Raw genomic sequence first — 24867 nt, 5'->3', positions numbered from 1 at the left:
TCCAAATTTAACCCTTTTCAAGGCAGATGTCTGTCAAACATGAGTCTGGTTCTGTCCGAGGTTTCTGCCTGTTAAAGGTAAGTTTTTCCTTGCCATTGTAACTTGCTAAATGCTGCAAAGTCCTGTACTCATGGTGGATTAAGATAAGATAAGACTCCTTATCTTGTCAAGATGTTGGGTTTCTGCTAATAAAATTTAATTAACATTTACGGGTCTAGACCTGTGAATGTTTTTGTTAAGTGTCTTGAGATAATGTTGGTTATGATTTGGCGCTATACAAATAGAGACAGATTGATTGTTGATTTTTCTTGACTAGTCAGGTTTTCTGGGCTCGTATCACATGTAATAAGACAATTTCTACTTAATATAAGACAAAATCACTCAATAAGATATCAGGTTTATTGCAGTCTGAAGAAAATCTGTTGATTTCTGACCCCAGCCTGCAGCCGACCTAAAGAAGTCAATGACGTGTTGATCAGGCACAGTTTGTTCCCTCAGTCCTGATAGATTGAGGTCTGAGCGTCTAAAATAAGAACATCTGCTGTTCCCGTGTGTGTGTGAACGTCTATAATCTGTTCAGGCGTCTCCTTCAGCTCTTATCTAAGCGGCCTGTTAACCTCCCTGGATTATTTAAAGTCAGATTACAGGTCAGCAGGTAGACTCCACATGTCGGTAACAACCAGACTGAACCAGAACGTGAAAATCATCAACCTGCAGGAGTTACAGCCTGTTCCTCAGGTCGGTCAGTGGGACAGAAATATGTGAGCAGGAAACACTTTCAGGCCTCGTGACGCTCGGGAGGCAGAGCTGAGCGGAGCTGGATGAAAGCTAACGCTGCTACTAGCTTTTTTCTAGCTGGGTTTTACTAAACTGACAATTAAACCCAAAGATTTTCAATCATCGTGATTTTTTATGTTTTAATAGGGCTGTCACTGTAACGCATTCATTAGATTTACTCATTAGCTGCCGGCCATTTTCAGAACATCTTGAATGATCTTTCAAGACCCAAATAATCTTCTTTTCTATGACTATGTAATTGTCTTGTTACACTTGATCCGAGTCACATTTAAAGGTCCCACATGCAAAAATCACTTTATTAAGTCTTTTAGTTAAATTTGTGGGTCTTTGGCTTTTCTCCCAGTCCACAAAATTGGACATTTAATGACAAAACCTGTATTTAATAGAGCTTGACCGAAAATGAGCTGTTTGGATTTTGGGGATTTGCCGACGTCAGCGATTCCCTTTTTTGACCAATCAGGAGCAAGTCTGACCTGATTGGTCCACCAGAGCAGATACCACCGAGCCCCCTCCCTGCCCACACCAAATCTCTCCAGCAGCAGGGAGGAGAAAACTGAAGTTGGAGAGCCATCACTGCTCTGTTTTTGGCTGTAAACAGCCACATAGATCCATGCACAAGCTTCCCATCTCAGAAGAAGACAAGACTAAGTGCCTAGAGTTCATTTATCAGGGAAATGTGCCAGCTACACTCAGTAAAACTGTGCATGTGTGTGCTAGTCACTTCATGGCCAACTGCTTTTGTAACTTTGGACAGTCCAACAGAGGGCTAGCCAATAGACTGGTCCTGAATCCAGGCGCATTACCAACCATCCACCAACAAAGCTGGGAGCCTGGAAATGTGAGTATTTTAAATGCTGTGTGCTGTGGAGCAGATGGAAGAGCTTTTCCTCAGTGTCCCCCCTGTCTCTGTGTTAGCTTCAGGATGCTAACTTTAGCTGCGGTTAGCCTGTTGTTTCAGACTGTAATGTTACGGTAAATGAGCTTCGCTGTTTTTTAAACATTGTGCACTCGGAGCTCGTAGCACTGCTCTCAGTGACGTGGAAGAGCGGGGCGGTATCAGCGGTGGCTCATTTACATATGAAGGCCACGCCCACTAAATCAGAGCGTTCTGAACAGAGGGGCTATGAGAGCCTGGAAACAATGCTGCTGTGCTTGATTTATTAGCTTTTTGGACCAAAACGTGTTACTACCATTTCATGAAGACATCAATGATCCATATTAAACTGCAGAAAAGGAGCAGAATATGGGACCTTTAACTAGTCCAAAAAGACATTTTCTACCCATAATAAGACAAATTCATTTGATTAGATTTCAGTTTTTGAAGTATTTTCTGACTTGCAGCGTCTCCCTATGCCTCTGTCATCTCACATCTTCTCCTCATATCCATGCTGAGCTCTCATCCAAAGAGCGCACTGCTCTCACCCACAGTAGTTTACGAGCAGGATTTCGACTGACAAGCTCCACCTCCATTTGGGGACTTCAATCAGATATGAGATTAAAATGTGATTAATTTGATTGAATAATTACAAATCCTGTAATTTATCATATTTTTTTAAAGTGCCTGACAGCACTAGTTTTTAATCAAAAAATGCACATAATCCCAAAAATGTGTTTTTCCTGCATCATTAGAGATTATTGGGAGTGGATGTTGTTATCAAAACGGTGTGTTGAATCTACGTCAGAGTAATTCTGCATTATTTGCTCAGAGCTATGGTGTGTGTAGGTGTGTGTGGTTACAAGTGTGTGTGTTCACACCTCTCCCTGAGTCTCCACTCCCAGTGGGTATCCTGGAAAATCTTCCCACAGCAGAAGAGTTTCTTCTGTTTCCTCCCAGGCCAGACTGTCGCAGTCGTCCTCGAACTCACACTCCCTCCTGGACACACACACACACACACAGTTACACACAAACAGACACAGTTACACACTGTCACACACACTGCTTTGAATCTTCAAACACCGCTCTTTGGTCGATCACTCACAGATGATTCAGCATCCTCTGCATCTGCTCGTTGATCTGATTGGCCGTAACTGATTGGTCTGACTCCTCCTCTTTAGCCCCGCCTCCTTCACCCTCAGACATGCTCAGTTCATCCCCGTCCCCCTTCGCCGACTGCCCACTCTGCTTCCTGGTCCTCAGAGTGGAAGGGGGCGTGGCCACCTGCAGGGAGGAAGCGTGGTTATCAAAGTGCAGGTGGATGGGTGTTACTGACGAACCGAGTCGTACCTGAAACATGTGGATCATGTCCTCGCAGTTCCTCTGCTGGGCCACGTCGCAGAGGCGCGCCGTGATGTCGATGCGGCGGCAGATGTCCATGTCCACCTTCATGGCCTTCTCCTGGATCTTAGTGTCCAGATCTGACAGGTTCTGATGGACACAGAGACACTGCGCACTAACTACACTAAACTACAGAGAGTGACACAAAACCAGAGTTGGGTCCAAACGTTTCTGAACATCTGAAAGTTCTGGTTAAACATTTAAAACACGAAAGAAACACAAAAAGATTTCTATGAGAACTTCAGGGAGCAGATGACTCCTGTAAAGTTCTGACCTTTTATACAAACTTGTGTGTTAGACTTTGTTATGAATACATCAGTTTTCTTTTTTTTCTTTTGAGTCGGGTTGACCTGTTGTTGGTTGTGTGTATAACTTATTTATAGTATTTATAGTTATTTGTATAATTTTTTTTCCATTTTTTTTTCTTTAGTTTCTTTTTTTTTTACTCTCAGCATACATCATGTTTCCTATATGAAAACTCACAACCCAGTTAATGTTTTTATTATTATATTCTGTTATTATTATGCATCTTGAAAATCTCAAAAAACAAACAAACAAAAAAAACCTGGAAATGTTTAATAATCTTGACAAACTGGGGACAGAAAGTGTAACAGTTGTAAGAACTTAAAAACAAAACAAACAAACAAAAAAGTTTTTTTTAAAGTTTCACTCACGTTGCTGACGAGTCCTTTAAAGAGTACGAGCTCAGCCTTCAGCTGCTTCACTCTCAGAGCTAGCTCATCCTGACACACCTCACTCTCCTGCAGGTCCTACAACACACACACACACACACACACACACACACACACACACACACACACACACACACACACACACACACACACACACACACACACACACACACACACACACATGCAAATAGAAATACACACACATATAAACACACTCAAATAAAGTCAGATTTAAGTTGCATCAAAATATTACTCAAAGAAGTTTCTATGTTGTGTTGATTTTGGCAACCTTTGGATTATATGATTATATCCAGTGTTTTTCTGGATTTAAGACTTCATTTCCCATGAGCACAAAGCTTTAACTGTGTTAAAGATGAGAGCTCATTTGTTGATGACGCAAATTAATGAAAAAAAAGATTTCTGTAATCCCACTTTTCTTTGCTTGAAAAAAACTTTTAGCAGGATATAGCACGACAAGATAGTGTAACATGTCGTAACATGTTGCAACAGTAACGTAATGTAACCATAGACCATATCAAACATGGATGTAGCCTCCATGATGTCACCTGTCTGTTCCAAATACTGTGAAATGAGGCCAATCCATTGGATGTGATGCCGGTTGTCAGCCTCTTTTTAAACAGCTACAGGGCGCCCGTCAGTCAGGTGACCTGAGCTGTGCCTCCGATTGGACAATCAAACAATCCTAATAACTTCTAAACTGCAAAGTTAGAAAAAAATTCACTCACCGTACAGTGTGTGCGGATAGAGAAATCAGCATTTCAGACCTAAGCTGTTTTTTTGAACCAGGCTGTAAATATGTTTTTAATGCTGTAAAAGTCTGTTTTGATGACTGGGTGTGAACGTGGTTTTTGGTCTTTCTGCAGCCAGCCTCAAGTGGATTCTTAATGAACAGCAACTTTTAGCCCTTCAACGTAGACTTTACTTTTACCGTTTTACTGTTCTAACCTGTTTTAACCTTCAGACTTAAGCAGTTTCTTTTTCCAACCCCTTAAAAAACTGATTAATCTACAGATCCCAAACACAAACTTGAGATTTGAACCAGAGTTTGCCATCATCAGATAAACTTTACAAAGAGAAGATCTCGTGTCTTTATCATCACAGATCACCGTGTTAAACTGAAGCACTGAGATGCAGCCTAAAGAGCTCAGAAACACGATGATGAGCGTGATCGTTCCTCTTATTGGAGTTTTTTAATCACACACTTGGTTCATTCAGCACTTTCAGACTTTACCTCCTCCAGCTCGGCCACTTTCTCCTGCAGATCCATTCTGGCCGTGTACTCCTCCTCCCATCTGCAAAACACACAAACACACACACACAGCAGGGGTGTTATTATGCAGACTGATGCAGATGGATCAGCACTTTGCAGCATGAGAACAAACAGAGATGATCACACTGTAAATTATTAACACCCTGAATCACAGGCTGATGAAAAAGCTCGTTTGTTTGAGGTGACTTAGAGTTTTGTTGAACATTTTAAATCAGAGACTGTAAAGCTAAAGCGGTCTGTGGATGAACCTGGTCTGGTTTTCAGGTCAGATCAAACGTGTAAGGGATGTGTTAAGGATTTCCAGCCTGTGTTAAACCTGCTTCCTGACCTTCCTCTCTGCAGCTTTAAGACGCAGCTCGACGTATTCACCTGCCTGACCTCCACCGTGTGAGCAGCATCGAAGCTCCTCCTGCTGCTGCTCACATCACTCAGCAGGTGTTACATAAGAAGAAACCAGGCATGAAGAGGACGAGGAGCATGCTGCTTCCCTTCACTGAGACAGAAATAAACACGCATAGCAGGGAGGAGAGGAGGGAGGCTGAAGGGAGGAGAGGAGGGAGGCTGAGCTCACTCTGCAGGACGAGGAGCTTTCTGAGACACCTCTAGTTTCTTTGTAATACTTCATTTAGGCCTGGGACGACAGTCAATGAATCAATTAACAGTTCGATAAATGAAATAAACTTGATAATTTTGCTGGCCTCAATGTATTACCATGTGCATGCATGCTTGTTTTCCCCATCTCTTGCCTCCAAACAGGCTGGATATCAAGATGGGTCACCCTGAGCATCGCTGTCAGCACCTGGGCGTTTGTTTCTTAGAGGAATGAACAGAGTGAACACGCTTGTTAGTCATCCAAAATCTTTGTCTGTGGGGGAGGCATGGGTACTAGCATCATGCTAGCGTGAACACACAGAGCGCAGCGCGTGATGACTTCGCCAGGGGGCACGCAGATCAACGTAGTAGAAATTAGGAGGAAAAAAGATGATTGTAAAGTGAAACAGGCAGAAGCCCCAATATAGAAATATTTCAGCTTCAAACCGAATGAGCAAGGCGAGCCCATTGACACAGACGAGCCAGTGTGCAGCAACAAAAAAAGGAAACGCAACAAGCTCACACGCCCACCTACAACACAACCACCTGACTCAATTTGCTCGCTGGGGAGGAAACTGCTCCTGCAGATGCAGAGCCCTCGTCCTGACAGTCAACACTCAATGTTTGATCGACAAAGTTAATAGTTATGTAACACAAACTCTGAACAGTCCAGTTGCCTCAGTTTGGAGCACTCAGATTAACTCTGACCCATAGACTGTAAAAAAAAATAGACGTCATCTTGCTCAGCTCGAAGTGAGGTCGCCACAAAAACTGCTCCCCCTGGTGGCTGGCTGCAGTATAGGTTAAAAAATCTGTCTCCCCAGTCATTCCAGATGGGCTGTGGTCAAACTTTAAAAAATGAATACACCTCGTAGAAATGTTTCTCACGTCCGATTGTTGTGGTGATCTGAAGATATCATTTGGCTGTCTTGTATTCAAGTCCTATTTTTCTGAAAAGTTTCGTTTTCATTAGTTATAAGAGGTTAAAAACAAGGTTTTACGTGACGTTTAACGATGATTGACAGCTGCCGTTCTTGTGTATTTTTTCCGGGGATTGTAAAATATGTCGGGGGTTTGAGTTAAGAAGTGATTAGACTCTCGAAAGAAAAAAAAATATATATATTTTTTCTCCCAGAATTCCCTCACAGTCTCTACTGCTCAGACTCTGGCTGCACAACTGCTACAATAGCTGCGCCTGTGACAGGGGAATTTTGGCTTCAAAACCGTACAATGGGAAATGGCGGAGCCACGCTGTCCACTCTTTATACAGTCTATGCTCTGACCTGGATGATGAGAATTTACATGAACACACAGAAAGTGTAGTTTACTACATCACAAAAGACATGCTGCCATTTAATACAGTTTTTTTTGTTATTCAAGTGCAATTTTTGACTAAGAGCTCATTTTTTTTTTTTTTTTTATTTAATTATTTTTTGGGATATTTAAAAGTTATTGACATTCCAATACCTATAGTAAAAAACAACAACAAAAGAAATAAATGTTTATTGCATTTAAAAAAGGTGTATTGCATTATTATGATATATTATTTTAATATTGTTGATTGTCAATAAAAATAATTTATCGACCCAGATCAAGCTTCACTGTCTCAAAGCAGAAAAAAAAATGCAGAGGTACCATGTCAGAAGGTAAACCTGTTATTTTAAGCCACTGCCACGAGTCACTAACTGAAGCAGGCAGCAAAAACTGCAGTTCCTGGAGCTGCCACTTGAGGCTGGTCCCAAACATGAGTCAACCCCAGTTAAGCTCCACACTAAATGTCTATCTTTACAGCAGCATTTAACAACACAGCGGGATTCTTTTAACATTTTTACCATTTTTTTTCTTTCCTGCATGTTTTGTAAATTTTTCAATAACACATTTAAATAAATATATTAACATAAAAACAAGATCTTCACTGCCAAAAACTGAAATCTTATCAAGTTTTTTTTGTCTTATTTAACTAAAAAATTTCTTATTACACTTAACATGAGCCAAGGACAATTACGAAAAAAAAAAAAAAAGAAAAAAAAAAAAGAAAAAAAAAAGCAATCGAGAGCTAATTTTACTCTTTAAGTAACTTAAAACAAGACATTTTTCTGGACTGGTCAAGTGAATGTGGCTCGTATAAAGTATGAAAAGATTTTTTTAAATGAAAACAAGACAAAAACACTTGATCAGGTTTCAGTTTGGGTCAAACAATCCTGTAGCTGAGGTTTGTAGCTCAACTTTTCAGTTCATGATGAGACTTTTTAAAAAATGACTAAAATTTCCTTCTGGTGATAATGGTTATGTTGATTTGAAGAGGCTTCTGATCTGATCTGAGTTCAGCTAAAGCTGGCAAACTGCAGCACGGGCTGATTGAAGCTGTGCAAACATAGAGCTAAACCCTTTAAACGGGCTCTGAAATGTCCTCACTTGAACACCGTACGAGGAAATCCCCTTTGATTAGGTTACAGGATGTCTTCGACTCGTGCCAGACAGCTTTCCCTCCTGACGATCTGAGGTTATTAAATTTCCCTCTGCCTCTCCCTCCTCGCCTCGGCACTCTGCTAACAGCCCCCCATGTGGCTTTGAACCAAATTAATCCATTTTCTTCAACACCATCACCAAATCATCCCAGCTGTCATGGAGCCTCTCCATTTCTGTCTCCTCTCTGCCCTTCACGGCGGCAGCAGCGGCTGCTCGGCTCAGCTCTGGTAATGACATCACGTCTCTGGAGGACGGCGTGGGATCAGATCACCTCCATGTGAGCGGCCTCAGCATCTACTCTGAAACATATTGAATGAGTTTCACGTATGGAGGAGAAAATGGGTTTGATTTCTGATCTGTTTGAGGAGAGACGGCAGAGAGGAGCTGATGTCCTTCTTCTGAGTCAGTCACAACGCTTCACCCATTTCTATCAGATTGAACAGCTGATTCAAACTAAAATCACTCTAATGTCAGAAACCAGGATTTAAATATTGATTTTAAAAGTGAGCTGTAATAAACAGGAGCCTGTGGCTGCCTGGAACAGAGGAAATCAATCTGTATTCTGGAAAATCACCAGCAGCTATGACGAGTTTTATCACCTACAGGAAATAAGCAACAACCCAGAGAGTGAGAGTGTGTCCTTTTTAAAACTACATCGATCTGTGTTTGCAGTGTCAGCAGACTTAAAGCGCCTACATCACACAGCCACGGTGGCCTCTTTGGATCTTAATACAAGGTGATGAAGTCGGTTTCTACTTTTATCCCTCTCACACACACACACACACACACACATATTGTGATTGTCACCAACACTTTGTTCCGACTTTAATGTTATACTCCCTTTCAGCAGACTGTCTGCTACAATTTGGTGTCAGTTGCAGGTTTGTACAATAAGTTGTTTCCTGACAGTGTTGAAAATTATGATGACCCAGTACATATTTCATATTCCAGATCCTAGTATCCAGAATATTTCCAGGATCTGGATCGTACTTTTACATCTGTCAGAAATTATGGTGACCTTGTCTTGTTTTGTTTTGCAAAGCAATCCGACCATTTATGGTGGAGTTATATACACATATGGTGAAAACAGCCCTATCTCACAGTGATAAAGAATCCTTTAAAAAAACAAACTCTCCACAAAATATAACCTCCTTGGTTGAGGTAATAGATACATTAAATTAAAAAACTTTGAGATTTTATTATTCAACAAATTAATATTTATTACCCTATATACACAAACATAAGTGCTGAAAATTTGCACCGTTGAGTATTCATAATGATAGCCAGATACCAAGCATTGGCACTGTATCGTTTCAAATATGAAAGGTACCATCAACGACTTTGATAAAGACCAAACTTTGATGGTGGCTTGGCCTGTTTCCTGTACTACCCTCTCTAATCAAAGGCTTGAAAAGCCTGAAAAATATCTGGGAAAAAATAAAATAAAATGTAATAAAATAAATTAAAATTAAATACAAAAGCTCTGTAAATAAAATAAAATAAAATTAAAATTAAAATAAAATGAAAAGCTCTTTAAATAAAAAAAAGTAAAAATAAAATTAAAACCTTCTGTAAATAATATAAGACAAAATAAAATAAAAAAAATTAAAATAAAATAAAATAAAAAGCTCTGTTAATAAAATAAAATAAAATGAAATAAAAAAATAAAAAACAATGTTAATAAAATAACATAAAATGAATTAAATTTATATAGAAAACTCTGTAAATAAACTTAACTAAAATAAAATTGAAAATTTAAACAAAATAAAGAAGCTCTGTAAATAAAATGAAATAATAATAAAAAAAATTAAAAGCTCTGTAAGTAGAACAAAAATTAAATAAATAAAAATAAAATTAAAAAAGCTTTGTTAATTAAATAAAATGGAATAAAAATAAAAAAATAAAAATGCTCTGTAAATTAAATGAAATAATAATAAAAAAAATTAAAAGCTCTGTAAGTAGAACAAAAATTAAATAAATAAAAATAAAATCAAAAAAGCTTCTTAATTAAATAAAATAGAATAAAAATAAAAAAATAAAAAAGCTCTGTAAATAAAATGAAATAAATTAAAATAAACTAAAAAAATATATAAAATAAAAAATTTTTTTTTGAAGCTTCTCTTTCATTGTGATCCTTACGAAGTTTATGGTTGGAGTTTTCTTCTTTTTAATTTTTTTCTGCTCCCTGCCCCAGGCATCAACACCACAAGTTGTCAGAGATACAATAATGATCCAGCATCAGGATCACAAGAGCAAAGCCTCAGTAACGTCTGGAGAGTAAAGGTTTCAGAACACGGCGCCTCATCGTCTGCTGTGTATGAGACTGTAAAAGCTGCAGACCAATCAGGGCGATGCCACGCCAGACCCTGTTCACCTCTGATATTTGCTATCTGATCCACGAAGGCCTCACCTTCACGCCTCTAGGACTTAAAAGATCTGCTCAAACATCTTGTAGCCACAGCACACCTTCAGGGGTCTGGCGGAGTCTGTGTCTCATCAGATCAGGGTTGTTGTGGCTCTCACCTGACTCTGGTGACATATCTGTACTCTGCATGTCCGTTTTACAAAATCATCCCCAACATCTGGCACCTAGAGGGGAACAACCCGACTCTGAGCTGATCAACACCTCTCCTGTGCACTGAAACAGCTCCATCAGGAATATTAATTGGTATGAAAAGGTGATAAATCTGACTTCAAATAGTTCATCCCTGTCGAGACTTCTCATCCTGAATCATCACTTCACTTCACAAACTCTCCTGAGGCTGAACTGGAGCAAATACCTGCAGGCAGGTTTATCATCTGTTGGAGGATCCTCCCCAGAGAAAGACGCTGCTCTGTCTGCTGATTAAAGCGTGTGGCTGTACGTTTTCTGATTACAACAACGAGCTTTGCTAAAAACAGCGGGAGAGAGGAATCAGAGGTTGAAGGATGGTGATGATGGTGATGATGAAGTCAGCAGCTCTGTGACGCTGCAGAGGCGACACGTGTGATGGATGGAGGGTGAGACGGAGCAGGCAGAAGGGCAGAGAGGGAGAGAGAGAGGGAAGGAAAGAGGAAACAGGGGCTTTATGAGGAGGCAGGAGACAGAGAGCTGGCAGACTGGGTGACATCACTGCTGGCGGTCACAGGCCTGTGCTGCATTGCAGGTACCAGAACAAGACCCAGCTGGGAGGAGCAGGAGGAGGAGGAGGAGGAGGAGGAGGAGGAGGAGGGAGAAATACAAAACAAAGAGGATCAGAGGAGGAATAAAGGAGCGTGCAAAATGAAAACATGTTTAAGTTATGACTCTTTCTACTTTGGAGCAAAGATCATTTTTCTCCCAGAGCGAAATGTGTCGTCCTCTACTTTGTTTTCCTCTGGAGGTTTCAGGCCAAGTAAGCCTTATGTTACTTTTTTGAAAAACCTTAAATTTTGCTAAAGAAGTCAGCTTTTACTCCAGATTAACCCCTTATTTTCAAGTCTGGTTCTGTCATCTCTAATGTTTCCTCAAGTCAAAACAAGTCGTCTACTTGACGCTCACAAGTCGCTGTGTGATATTTGTTGCTGAAAAGTTTACTTTAGCATACGCTCTTTGTTAAAGACATGTCAACATGATTGTTCTCATCATTACTTGTGTTTCTGACACTTTTTCCACATTTTATTTACAGCTCCTCTTTTTGTTCCTGACTGAGTGAGCCAGGTCGGATACAGAGTAACGCTCCTCATCTCACTGTCTGTAACTGTGTACAACATTTGAAACAGTAATTATTTGGGTTACCCGTTACTGGAAAAAGTAAAGCTGTTAGTTCTGATGCCATTATTCCAAACACTGGTGACCAGCTGGACAGGTACCAGCCAAATTCTGTCAGTTTTACCGAGTACCGATTCACGTAAAATCAAAAGGTTCCATGTTAAGGTTTCTATTCGCATCATTGTGACTGTGAGGGAGTGGAAGAGTAGAGGATTTTCCATGCTGGACATGAACACAGCATTGCAAGTTTATATACTGGAGAATAAATATACTAAATTAAAACGTTTTGAAATTTTATTATTAAACATATTGTGTAGAATAATTTAGCCAACAAACCACAATTAATTGCTGCAACAGTATACTTCAATCTTCAACAAAAAACATTCATTGAACAGAGCTAAATATTCACTAGGAGCTGGATCTGAGACCTTCTGACTCATTCTATCCCTGAGGACAAAAAGGTGAAGGCTCAGATTAAGGTCCTAAGTGTTCCCTGAACAGATGAGTCACATCTCTTAAAGTAGAAAGGGACTCTGTGGATCATATAGAGTTAGGTAATTCATTCACCATTTGGGAACAACAGAGGAGAAGAGTCTGGCTAGAGATTTGGAGCCGCGCTGGGCTGGGAGCACCAGGGGTCTTTCACAAACAGAGCGTAGTGAGCGAGAAGGAGTGTAGACCTGTATGAGGGACCCCAGATAGGCAGGAGCTGTTCTTGTCAAGGCTTTGTAAGCTAGAAAAACAGCTTCGAATTTCTTTGAATCATTACCACCTAAACACACAAAAGTACCAAAAGTTGGTTCCGTTGAGTACTGGTACCGATTTCCAGGAACTGGGCATTGGTACTGTATCATTTTAAAACCAGGAACCTTCTTGTTGTGAGGTCAACGCTGCACCACAGTGACATAGTAACCTCAGCAGATGCTCACCAACAGGGTCAGCTCGATATCTTGTAGGGGTGGGAGAAAAAAAATGATGTATCATAGTATCTGAACTTTTTGTTAAACGGATTAAATCATGATTTTTGTCCAAAATTTTTTTTTTTTAATTTTAATCCTTCATTTTAGTCTTTGGAAAGCTGGGTAGGAAAAAAGTTGAGATGTCAGATCCCCTAAACAAAACCTAAAAACTGACTCACCTGATGTGCATTTTTGGGGAAATATGATTCACCTTTTTCACACTGTCTAAAAATCGTAAAGATGGTGAATATTGAGGAATCGCAACTTGAATCAAATCGGCACACCAAAAATTGCAAAAGAATCAAATTGGGAGAAAAGCATTTTGTCCCAGCCTCATCATCTTGTACATGATGTGTTACTTTCAGGCTTTTATTTTGAAAGGACAGGAAAAAGTGTGGTGACAAATCATGCTGGGAGTGGGAATCGATCCCAAAACCAGTGCGGTGTGGTGCGCTCATCCCTGCATTCAGAAAACCATAAAGATTGGTGCCAAACAAGTTACATCAGTTTTTCAAGCAGAGGAAATGAGCTGTTTAACCTCAGAATCAAGCTCTCTGATTGGATACTTCCTCCTCCATGACTTCCTGTGTCAAGATTTTGCTCTCACAGCCCTGCAGTGTTAGTTTTTCATCCAATCAAAGAACCAGTTCGTTGCTAGTGAAGCAGCAGGAAGCTCAAACTGTGAGTCACCAACATCATCATTTCAAAACCACCTCGACCTCTGACTGAGCACGAAACATCTCAACACTTCTCTATCTCAGCCTCACTTTAATGAAATGCAGACATTTAAGCCCTGCAAGAGTGAGTCGTTGCTGTTCACTGAGACATCCTGCTGCCTCTGAAATCGACCAGCGTGACTGACAGCCTGTCTGTCTCTCGGGATGAGCGTCCCGCCTCGCTCAGCAGGCCGAAGCAGAAAGTGTGAGCTCAGGGGTTTTAAAGCAGCACAGGGTGATGTGTGATAATGAGCGTCGGTGTAGAAAATGCACGCTGACGAGATTCAGGCTCGAGCTTTACGACACGTGAATGAATGTGCACACTTTCCTCTGTTTGTGCTCTGTTTGTGCAGAGGTTTAAAGCTGGATGCAGGTTTTATTCTGGATACTCGTGTCTTTAAGTCACGCAGATCGTCTTCCTGTGAGTTTGTCGATTCTGTGCAGACACATCAGGACTGAAAGCATTTTTATTTGGATCCACTGGCTGCTGCAGCCGTTCTCCAGGCTCACTGAAGCAGACACAGCTGCTTTATAGACACAAAATGATGCATCTGAAATGTATTCAGGAAGATTATGCGATCACTTAAGAGACAGTTAGGTCATTGAAGGAAATAGTGAATTATCATAAAGTGCAACTGGCAAACAATCAGACTGGATTGGTGAGTCTTATGCTGACTTGAGTCACATTTTTTTTTTGGTTTTGTCTGCTATTAAAAGTAATGGAATAATATTCAGAGGGAGGTCATATTGAATTACACCATCCACTTGAGTACAGACTTCATTTTGTAAGAAAAAATATGGAGAAAATCTGTCATGAAGATGATCAGTATTTAACAGTTCTGTGCATAGCCAAGTGCAAGTTAATAAAACATGTCCTTTGATGAGCATATGGAGATGAACAGTGCATCAAATATATCAGATGGAAAGCTTAACTTATAAAATAAAGGGGAACTTTAAATTATCAGAAAAAAAGATGGTCAAAGTCAGGAGCCTGCAACCTTTACTTTCATAGGAGACATTTTTCCTCAGCTCATCTAGATTGAAGTCATTTAGGAGCCACAAAATCAACTTTATCTTCACAATAAAGACAAAAATGAATAAAACTCTAAACATATAAAAAATCTAGTGAATAACTATTTATACATAAAGTTAATTTGGAATTTAAAAATTTGCATTTTTTAAATTAAATTAATTAAATATTGCATAAATTTCATTTTTTTAAAGATTAAAAATTTGTCTTAATAGCTTAAAAACAAATCAAAAAATTCTGCTAAAAAAAATCACAATTTTGCAAATTTCGTTTGCAAAAAAATTCAATTGTTTTTGAAATTTCAAAAATTTGAATTGTTTCAGTATTATTATTTTTTCTTTTATTGTTAAAGTTTAAAAAAATCAAAAAGATTTAAATTTTAATTTAAAAAGAAATGTAATATGTTTTTTTTATTTTTAAAGTTTAAACAAATAAAAAAATGATATCTTAATTAAAAAAGAAATTTAATATGTTTTTTTTTTATTTTTAAAGTTATAAAATAGAAAAAAGAAATTTAAATTTGTAAAGAAATGTAAATTTTTTTAATTCTTCAAGTTAGAAAAAATAAAAAAAATTGAAATTTTAATTAAAAAGGAAATGTAATATTTTTTTTATTTTTAAAGTAAAAATAATAAAACAAATTGACATTTTAATTTAAAACGAAATGTAATATGTTTTTCTTATTTTTAAAGTTTTAAAAAATCAAAAAACTTGAAATTTTAATTTCAAAAGAATTTTAAAACAATTTTATTTATTTATTTATTTTTTAAGGAATACTTCAATTTTATAACATATACTGATATTAATGCTCAACTGATCACTTTCTTCCATTTGTGAATGTATTTCCACATATCAAGTTTGTATATAAAGCCGGCATGTTTGCAGTTAAATGAATCCATCCACACAGAATTAAAATCTGTATTTTCTTCCAGATTAGTCTTTTTGTAGATGTAGTTATCTTCCCAGGTCTGTAAAACTTGAGGTTAGCCACAGGTGCATGAAAAGTTGGTGGGCTGTTGATGTTGTAGGAGGAGAAGTAGAGCGGTGGCAGGCTTTATTGACAGATGGGATGAAGATTTAATTCAACCAAATGTTAACGCAGGATTTGATTTGGAGTCAATGTCTCTAATCATCAATACCCTCTGTAAGAAAAATATTTTTTTGTTATTTAAATTTTATATTTTTTAAAGCTAATTGATGGAATTTTGTAACACAGATCCATATTACTTTAATTTTACTTCTTGTTATTTTGAATAGTTGTAATACATGTATCATTGAATATTTTATTATTTGTTTGTATTTTTTTTCTTTTTAATTATTTATGTATTCATTTATTTACCATCACACAGTTGGGGGACATATTTTTTGACACCATATCACTTACAAAAAATGTAAAATATTATCATTCTTACGTTGAGTCCAAAAGATTTGTATTGAATGTTAAAATATAATTAAAAGTAGTTTTAAAAAGTTTTTCATTTCCGACTTGTTAAATCAGACTCTTACAAGGTTAATCTCGCCAGAAATGTGTCCAGCTGAAGGATGTGCTCCTTTAACCTCAATGACCGAGCACAAGCAGAGGCATTCAGGTTAAGTCCTTGTCAGGTTATATGTTCAAATCAATCAGCACAGCTGAATCTCAGGTTTCAGCTTTTAACAAAGATCGATGATAAAACCTTCAGAGCCAAAACCTGGAGGAGGAGGAGGAGGAGGAGGAGGAGGAGGAGAACGTTGAAGCGGCTGTCAGCTTTAGTGATGATACATCTCATTCTGTCTCAGGAGATTTTTCACTGGGATCTTTTTAAAGTTTTATCAAAAAGTCTTCTCAGCCTGATTCGACGGTTTCAGGAAGTCTGTTTCTCCATCTTTTTATACCAGACTGATCCACCCTACCACCTTAAACATTAAAAGATTAATATTCCAGTATTTGTGCTCTGAGATGGGGTCAGAAAAAAGCCACCAGTGTTTTAAACCGCCTGCATGAAAAGATGTGATGACAGAGAACCTACATTAACTCTTACCTTCTCTTGTATTCGTCCCTTTCTCTCTTCACCTTGGCCAGCACGTTGTACAGAGCCCGGATCTCAGGTGTGATGGTGTCAATCTGGACCCCAACCCCATCCGGGTGCGTCCAGGACACCCCAGGACCTGTGACACACGACTCCCTCCCCGTGCCAAACCTCCGGGTGTGGTTGAAGGACCAGATCGTCCCGGGTAGGAAGCGTGGAGGCGGAGGAGGGGTGTTGGTGTTGGTCCCAGTGTTGGAGGAGAGTTTCTCGTTGATGTTGGAGATGCTTTTGCTCGGGTCTGTGGGACTCAGGGCCGGACTGATGGGGAACCCCAAAGAGGTGAGGTTGGAGTTGGAGTCTGTCATGGGGTTCAGGTATTTGTTGTCAAAGAGAGGAGGAGGGTTGAGGGTGGGGGAGAGGAGGCCTCCAGGGAGGTAGGCCGAGTTGTTGGCATTGTGGAGTGGGATGAGGCCTGGTCTAGGAGGGATAGGCCCAATAAATCCAGTCTGGACCCCCATCTCTTTGGTCTGTGGCTTCTGGTGTCCCTCCCCTCCACAGTTCTCCTCCAGGGCCTGCTGCAGCTGCTTCTCCAGCACCTTGTTCCTGCGCTCCAGCTCATGCACTTTGGCTAAAAAGCACCGGAAGCGCAGGTTCAGGGTCTTCAGGACGCTGATGTTGGATCCCAGGTCATTACGCAGCGCCGTAGCCGCAGGGGGCACGCGGTGCAGCGGGGCGTTCAGGTGCAGGTAGGCGAGGCCTGAAGGAGGGAGTGAGCCCAGGTCCAACCCGGACAACCCATCCGGCCCGAACCCGCCGTGATCCCCCAGGAAGTAGCCGGGTTCCGGGATGGCAGAGTCGGTCTGGCCTGTCATCTGGTGGTGCTGCGACGGGGCCAGAAAACCGCTCTCCCCCAGGACCGGATTCATGCTCGAGTAGGAAAATCTGAAATGCTCGAAATCCGGCATGAACCCAGACGTCTGTGTGTTCAGCTCGAAAGGTAATTCCGTTAAAGATCTGATAACTGGACCAGGATCAGGCACAGCAGCCCTGACGATCTGCGGTCTTCCTCCTGACTTCACCAGGTGACTGACTTTTTGCAGAGATAGCGCAGTTTGAGGGATGCTGGGCCTAAAACTGCAGCAAAAATACAAAATCCCACCAATATATCACGGCACGGTAGCGAAGAGGTAAAAATACGTTCAGTTCTCTATGAGATGCCCGTTAAACTCTTTCACACAGATGATCCCTGCAGCAAAATTAAATCAGAGAGTTTACTTTTACGCAACACAAATTACCAGTCCGGAGATCACAGCAGCGAAGCGTGATTTAAATATTTATTTTAAGCCTCAGAATAAACTGCTATCAGTTTACCTGGTGGCTGAGATGACGTAGAAGAGTCGTACCTAGCAGTCAGAGCAGTCAGAGCGGTAAAAAGAGTCTTTGGCACCAGATTATCAGGTGAGATGAGTCCGAGCGGTGTGTCGAGCAGAGCTGCTGCAGAACTGAGGAATAAACACAAGTGACTAACTGCGGCTGTTACTTACCGTAAAGAAGGTAGTACGAGTGCAACGGATAGTCAAAGCTACCGTAATGATTTGAGTAGCGGCGCAGTCGAGCATTAACGCTGATTTTCCCATGTAAAACTTGTACAGGTGCAAAGTACGGAAGAGGTAGTATGTATTTTTATATAAAATAGATACAGAAAAAAATGCACGGTTTTTTATTCTGACTTTAATTTCAGGAATAATGGAAATAAATAAATAAATAAATAAATAAACAATTAATAATAATAATAATAATAATAATAATAATAATAATAATAATAATAATAATAATAATAACAAAATTGGCCTTGTTTTCCAGTGGCCCTTATCCTCTTCCATAACATAGTTTAACGTGTTTCCACAGATCTTTGCTTTCAAAAGCAATCAACTACATACATAGAACACCTCTTCATAAATTGACATAAAACAGACTTTGAAATAAATGTGCCTGAAAACACTGAGCAATGGGAATAGATCTCTGTAGATCAATAGATCTCTGAAGCATACAGTTGCACACAGTAATCAATCAATCTATCTTTTATTGTACATATATAAAAAAAACAAATGAAAAAATTAATCAGGAAACAGTTTATTACATGTACCATGAACACAGCTTTCACAGAAACAGTAGCAAGAAAAAACAATTTCATTTATCTCCCAGAAACTTGAAATAGAATAATTTTCATTTTTTTGGATAAATTAATAAGATTAATGACATCATGTTATAATAGAAATAGTTTAAGATTCAAAGAGCCTATTTTATCCCTAAGAGGCTCAATATGTACTCGACACTTCCTCTTAATGTTGAATTGAACAATATTTTATTCATATCCTCACATTTTTTTAAGCGCAGAGTAGGATCAATTACCTTTTTCAGTGACAACCGGCTTTATGTGAGATGAAATAAACACCTGAAGATGTGACACTTTTATCCACAGCTGCTGTTGCCCTCTAGTGGACACTTACTAAAGCACAACCTTTTTCAATTTTAAAAACTCACCTTCAGTGTGAGGAAGGGTAAGGGAATTACACTAAGCCTTAAACTTAAATATATTTAGAGTCCAGGTCTCCTGGTACGTGATCAGGGTGCTGCTAGTTTTCTCCTAGGTTTCATCTCAGCTAATGCTCTGAATTAATTTCTTTAGTCGTATGCATAGTGTCGTTTCCTTTTCAGGGTCTGTTCTGCAGGTACTGGAAAAAATAATGATGTTCTATGTTTGTATAAAGACCATCCAAGCCTCATGGTTTTAAAGGTCCCATATTATGCAAAAATCACTTTATTAAGTCTTTTAGTGAAATTTGTGGGTCTTTGTCTTTCCTCCCAGCCCACAAAATGTGATATTTAATGACAAAATCTGTATTTAGTAGTGCTTGTGAATGTAAAATCCTGACCTAAAAAACAAGGTGTTTGGATTTTGGGGATTTGCTGATGTCAGCGATTCCCTTTTTTGACCAATCAGGAGCAAGTCTGACCTGATTGGTTCTGCTCCCCTCCCCGCTGCTGGAGAGAGAATGCCAAAGTTGAAGAGCCGTCACTGCTCTGTTTTTGGCTGTAAACAGCCACATAGTTCCATGCACAAGCTTCCCATCTCAGAAGAAAAGACTAAGTGGCTAGAGTTCATTTATCAAGGAAATGTTCCAGCTACACTCAGTAAAACTGTGCATGTGTGTGCTAGTCACTTCACGGCCGACTGCTTTTCCAACTTTGGACAGTACAACAGAGGGCTAGTGAATAGACTGGTCCTGAATCCAGGCGCATTACCAACCATCCACCAACAAACCTGGGACCCTGGAAATGTGAGTATTTTAAATGCTGTGTGCTGTGGAGCAGATGGAAGAGCTTTTCCTCAGTGTCCCCCCTGTCTCTGTTTTAGCTTCAGGATGCTAACTTTAGCTGCGGTTAGCCTGTTGTTTTAGCCTGTAACGTTACGGTAAACGAACTTCACTCTTTTCTAAACATTGTGCACTCGGAGCTTGTGGCGCCGCTCTCAGTGACGTGGAAGAGCAGGGCGGTATCAGTGGTGGCTCATTTACATATGAAGGTCACGCCCACTAAATCCGAGCGTTCTGAACAGAGGGGCTATGAGAGCCTGGAAACAATGCTGCTGTGCTTGATTTATTGGCTTTTTGGACCAAAACATGCGACTACCATTTCATGAATACACCAATGATCCATATTAAACTGCAGAAAAGGAGCAGAATATGGGACCTTTAAACCAGTTTGGCAGAATACTGTGTTGGAGTCACCATACATAGCTTATTCACTACTTCAGTGTTTTCTTAACTAGCTATATCTATTTATGCTGGCTTTTGAATGTGATTTGTGTTTTTTTGGTTTTATAATAGACTAGATGGCAGATTAGTGATTGGACGTTGGCTTATGAATTGTGGGCTAACGCCTTCAATTCAATACAGTAAATGATTTGACACAATGTAGATTTGGAAACATCACTTAATACAACAGCAATACAAGATGTGATGTGATACCCAATACAGTACCTGACACAACTCATGTGGTCTCTGATATGAGATGATTTAAGAGGATACACAAAATAATACTTGATATATTATGAATCAACACAATTTAAATTAGTTTAAATTGCCCATGAGGAGAAATTTGATTTGATACAATAAGTAATGTGACACAAAATGTGAAATAAAACAGCTAATCAATGGTTCATGGTACAAACTGTATGATTTTTGTTTTCATTTGCCAACCCCTTACTCCTCTAGATCTTTAGTGTAAATGTTGTTAAGTTTAGCACCAATTTTTTTCAGCTCTTTGCATCAGGAGAAAATCCCTTCCTGTGAAGCTGCCATCAGTCCTCATTCATTAGAGCTCATATTCCTCTTCTAATATTCCTTGGTCTCCTATGAGGACAAACAGTAGATAAAGAGAAATCTCCATTAAACAGTGAGGATTTAACAGAAAATTCAGTCTTTGAGGTGAGGATATAACTTACTGTGTGCGAGCTGGAATCCTGTGATTCAAGTGAGAAATACCAGAGAAACAAATTAAACAACAGAAGATTATAAAGGCAGTAATGCAGAATTCACGTTCATAGACTTCAAAGACTGGACTGAAACACCAAGAGAGATACAGTATACCAGACAAAATAAGCAGGAAATGAGAGCTTTTAAACACTAAATCAAGGCATTGAAAAAGTCTCCTACCATTGTTGTTTTTTCTCCAGATAAAGAGTCCAGCCATGCAGACTGACAGGAGCAGCAGTCCTACAATAACTCCAGTGACACGACCAGTAGGAAATCCAGACCCTGAAACTAAAGAAAATAACCTCATAACTACAGTGGGGGAAATAAGTATTGAATGTGTCAACTTTTTTCTCATCACATTTATTTACAAAGCTGCAATTCAAACAAAATTTCTACCAGACATTGGTATTAACTCAAATAATCCACACATGAAAAGAAATCACAAGGTTCAGGTCCATAAATAATGATTATGTGGAATTAAGTATGATAACACAGGAAAAAAGTATTGAACACGCTAACTTAGACTCATTTAATACTGGAGTGCATTGCCTATTGTTTTCTCTGTAACAATTGTACCTGCTGCCTCCAAGTCTTTCTGGAGCACTTTCAGGGTGGTGCTTGGCTGGTTGAGTACTCCTCTGACTATCTTTCTGACTCCCTGGTCAGAAATCTTCAAGGAGCTCCTGTGCGTGGCCTGTTGATGGTAAGGTGGTGCTTCTTCCACTTGTGAATAATGGCCCCAACGGTGCTGACTGGAATATTCAGGTGCTTTGATATAAGTCTGTAACCAGTCCCATTCTGATGCTGAGCAACAATCAGGTTGTGAATGTCTTCAGAGAGCTCTTTGCCTTTACCCATCATGAGGTGTGTGGTATTTAACTGCTTGGTGAAAAAAACGACCTTTTTTATAGGACCATCAATTTGCTGTAGCCCAGCTGATGTTGGTTTGCACTAATTGGAAGTTCAAGTAATAATTACTGACAGATTTCAGGTAGTTTGGTGCATTTCCTTGCCAAAGTATACAGCCTTTCCATGGTGTGTTCAATACTTTTTTCCTGTGTTATTGTACAAATTCACCATAATCATTATTTATGGACCTGAACGTTGTGATTTCTTTTCATGTGTGGATTATTTGAGCTAATACCAATGTCTGGTTGAAATTTCGCTTGAACTGCAGCTTTGGACTCATTCAATACTTATTTTCCCCAGTTTGTCTGTACTTGATGATGTACTTAAAGGAAGAAGAAAAACACGACACAGTAAACAAAGAGCACATATGGAAGACATTTCATCCTCTGTGATTGGCATGTCGCTCTTTGATACAAAAAACAATCAAGCTTTGTTTCAGAGAGAACTGTGCCGCCAGGAGAAATGCAGCCGCTGTTGCAGGGTGACAATTCTTTCGACGAATCAACGGTCTGTAGTGTTGTTGCTCCACCTTCCAAGAGCGGATGGGTTCAGCCTGGCACCCATACAAAAGGGTCCCAAAAAGTGGGACGGCTCGTCTCGGTATTTGGGGATCTGTCCCGGGATAAGTCAGTGGAAACGCCACAAATTGCGTGCCGAACTGAGACGAACCGAACCTGTCTGCTTGGTGGAAAAGCGGCTTTAGTTATCTTACCAAGGCTGTAAAACTTGAGGTTAGCCACAGGCTATTCATCAATACAAGAAAAATATTTAATTTTTTTTTTAAGCTATAGGGAGCCACTGCAAAGGAGTCACAGAGGTGCATGAGACTCCAGAGCCGCAGGTTAAAGACCCCTGGTCTATGTGAAATGAACTTGAAGCTCTTTCATTTTTAAAGTGAGTTTGCACAACACTGCTGGCAACGGTCTCTATGACTGAGGGCTCCACATTTTGCTCGCTCTGTTGCACAGATCTGGTCATACAGGCTGAAAGTTGGTTTCTTGGAATTTGATTCCCCAGAGTTCTGCTTTGTTTACTGTCATCCTCACTGTTCAGAGGAGAATTCAAGGTGTCAACAAGTCTACATGTGTCCTCTGTCAGTATTTTCTCTATCGTGACAAACTCTGCTCCCAATCTTACCGTGGTTGCTTCTGATCGCTGTTTTCTCCAGTTTGGTGACGATATCCTCCTTCACACCAGAGAGCTGAAACACACATTCATACCTCCTCCAGTCCTCAGTTTTTACCAAAGAAATGTCCAGGTCAACACTCATCTGGAAGGAGCCGTCATGGTTTGGGAGGAGGTCTCTCTGGTTCTTAAAAAGCTCCTCTCCATCTTTCCTCCAGAATATCACAGCTCTGTCTGGAAAGAAACCTGTAGCAAAGCAGGAGACTGGAGAGGAGGGAGACTTCTGGAGGAGAGACACTGAGGGGAGGTCTGGAAGGAGGTGGGAAAAGAAATACACAGTGCCATGATTATATATTTTTATATCTGAATAAAAATCATCAGTCCATCTGCTCCTGTTGTTGTACCTGTTCTCTGCAGAAAGCTTCGAGCATACTGAACATAATGTTCAAGAAAACTTGAGCACACATTGGTGAGGGAATGTATAATCATTTCTGTTTTAGTATCATCACTTTTAAATCTGAATTTAGACACATAGAACTTTGACACAATCCACGTCTTTTTCTTCAGGTCCAGTGTTAATAAGTCCTCTCCATCGTAACTGTATCGGTCAAAACCATCAGTCTCTCCAGACTCGTCGTCCCACTCACAGCCATAGGAGCGCTGAAGGATGTGGACAGCTGAGAGACAGAGAGGACAGTTAGACATGAAGAAGTGATTTCACATCTAGGGAGGATGACAGTTAACAAAGCAGAGCTTTGAGAAATTACACCTGAACACAGACTTTACCGTCACTTTGGTTTAAGGCCTTCCTCAGCTGGTCGGTTTGACTTCTGATGATTTGCGGCGAAGTTAAACAACTTTGAGTATACGACTCCAGGTATTCTGGATAATCCTTCACAAATTGTCTCGACCAGTCCTGTGTGGGTTTTGCTGTCTTGGTGTTGCTGTCACAGTATCCAAACTGAACTTCATTGATCATCGCAACACCCATAAAATCTGGAAAGTCATGGAGTCCTGACGTCCCAGCAGTGAGATATTTCAAAGTGTATTTTACTGTGAGGAAAACAGATACATTAGGTTGAACAGCTGAAAAAAGCAATGACATGACTTTTTAATTTGATAAAACTATGTGACCAACTCCTTATGTTTAAACTTCTTCAACATGACCAAAACAATTTTAGTCCCTTCACTATTTTTTGAAGTATCAAGCACCTATGACCTCATTAAGCTAGTGTTTCTGTTTCTGTTTTGAAAACTTTTCTGTTTCACTTTTTTTTTTTTTTTTTTTAAACTTTGGCTTGTTGTTTTTTTAATTTCTTAGTTTCAGTTCCTCAAACTGTTTCAGCAGACTTAACTTGATCTCAATCTGAGATAGCTTTGCTGGTTTTTTGTACCTTAACCAAAATGTGTTTGGTTTCAATCTCTGGGTTTAAATTAACTCTACAAACACACACACACACACACATATATATATATATATATATATATATATATATATATATATATATATATATATATATATATATATATATATATATATATATATATATATATATATATATATATATATATATATATATATATATATATATATATATATATATATAACAGTCTGACTTGGTAGAGTGCTGAACAAAACCAACATAGGTATAAGGAAGAAACAGGAAGATGTAAAATGTGACTTACCTGTGGACCCGGCTTGACACAACAGGAGCAACACAAATAAAATCTTCAT

At 39.4% G+C, this 24867-nt stretch overlaps 2 protein-coding genes across 6 annotated transcripts in view; both read right to left on the bottom strand.

Moving 5' to 3' along the window:
• iffo1a (intermediate filament family orphan 1a) overlaps nt 1-18069 on the bottom strand; it is a 21889-nt gene extending 3820 nt beyond the window's left edge. The window contains exons 1-6 of one of the 5 annotated variants that reach the window (XM_074687556.1): nt 16573-18069; nt 5018-5078; nt 3748-3843; nt 3023-3163; nt 2778-2956; nt 2554-2671 (exon numbers count right to left, since the gene is read on the bottom strand). In XM_074687556.1, the coding sequence (XP_074543657.1) occupies nt 2554-2671; nt 2778-2956; nt 3023-3163; nt 3748-3843; nt 5018-5078; nt 16573-17525 (1548 nt within the window). In that variant the 5' untranslated portion in view covers nt 17526-18069. Of the gene's footprint in view, nt 1-2553; nt 2672-2777; nt 3164-3747; nt 3844-5017; nt 5079-16572 lie in introns of all 5 variants that reach the window. The other 4 variants (XM_074687554.1, XM_074687552.1, XM_074687553.1 and 1 more) reach the window with 4 other exon arrangements.
• LOC141803297 (major histocompatibility complex class I-related protein 1-like) lies at nt 17760-24867 on the bottom strand. The gene is made up of 6 exons (XM_074687258.1): nt 24819-24867; nt 23919-24185; nt 23537-23809; nt 23145-23441; nt 21279-21386; nt 17760-17806 (listed from the first exon to the last, which is right to left on the bottom strand). Exons 1-6 carry the CDS (start codon nt 24865-24867, stop codon nt 17760-17762), a joined length of 1041 nt encoding a protein of 346 aa, XP_074543359.1.

This window comes from Halichoeres trimaculatus, unplaced genomic scaffold (assembly GCF_033239565.1).
Source record: "Halichoeres trimaculatus isolate MK-OKI-2021-1 unplaced genomic scaffold, fHalTri1.1 fHalTri1_scaffold_14, whole genome shotgun sequence".
Lineage (NCBI taxonomy): Eukaryota > Metazoa > Chordata > Actinopteri > Labriformes > Labridae > Halichoeres > Halichoeres trimaculatus.
The sequence above is the reverse complement of the archived record's forward strand: the minus strand, read 5'-3'. Positions and strand labels throughout refer to the sequence as shown.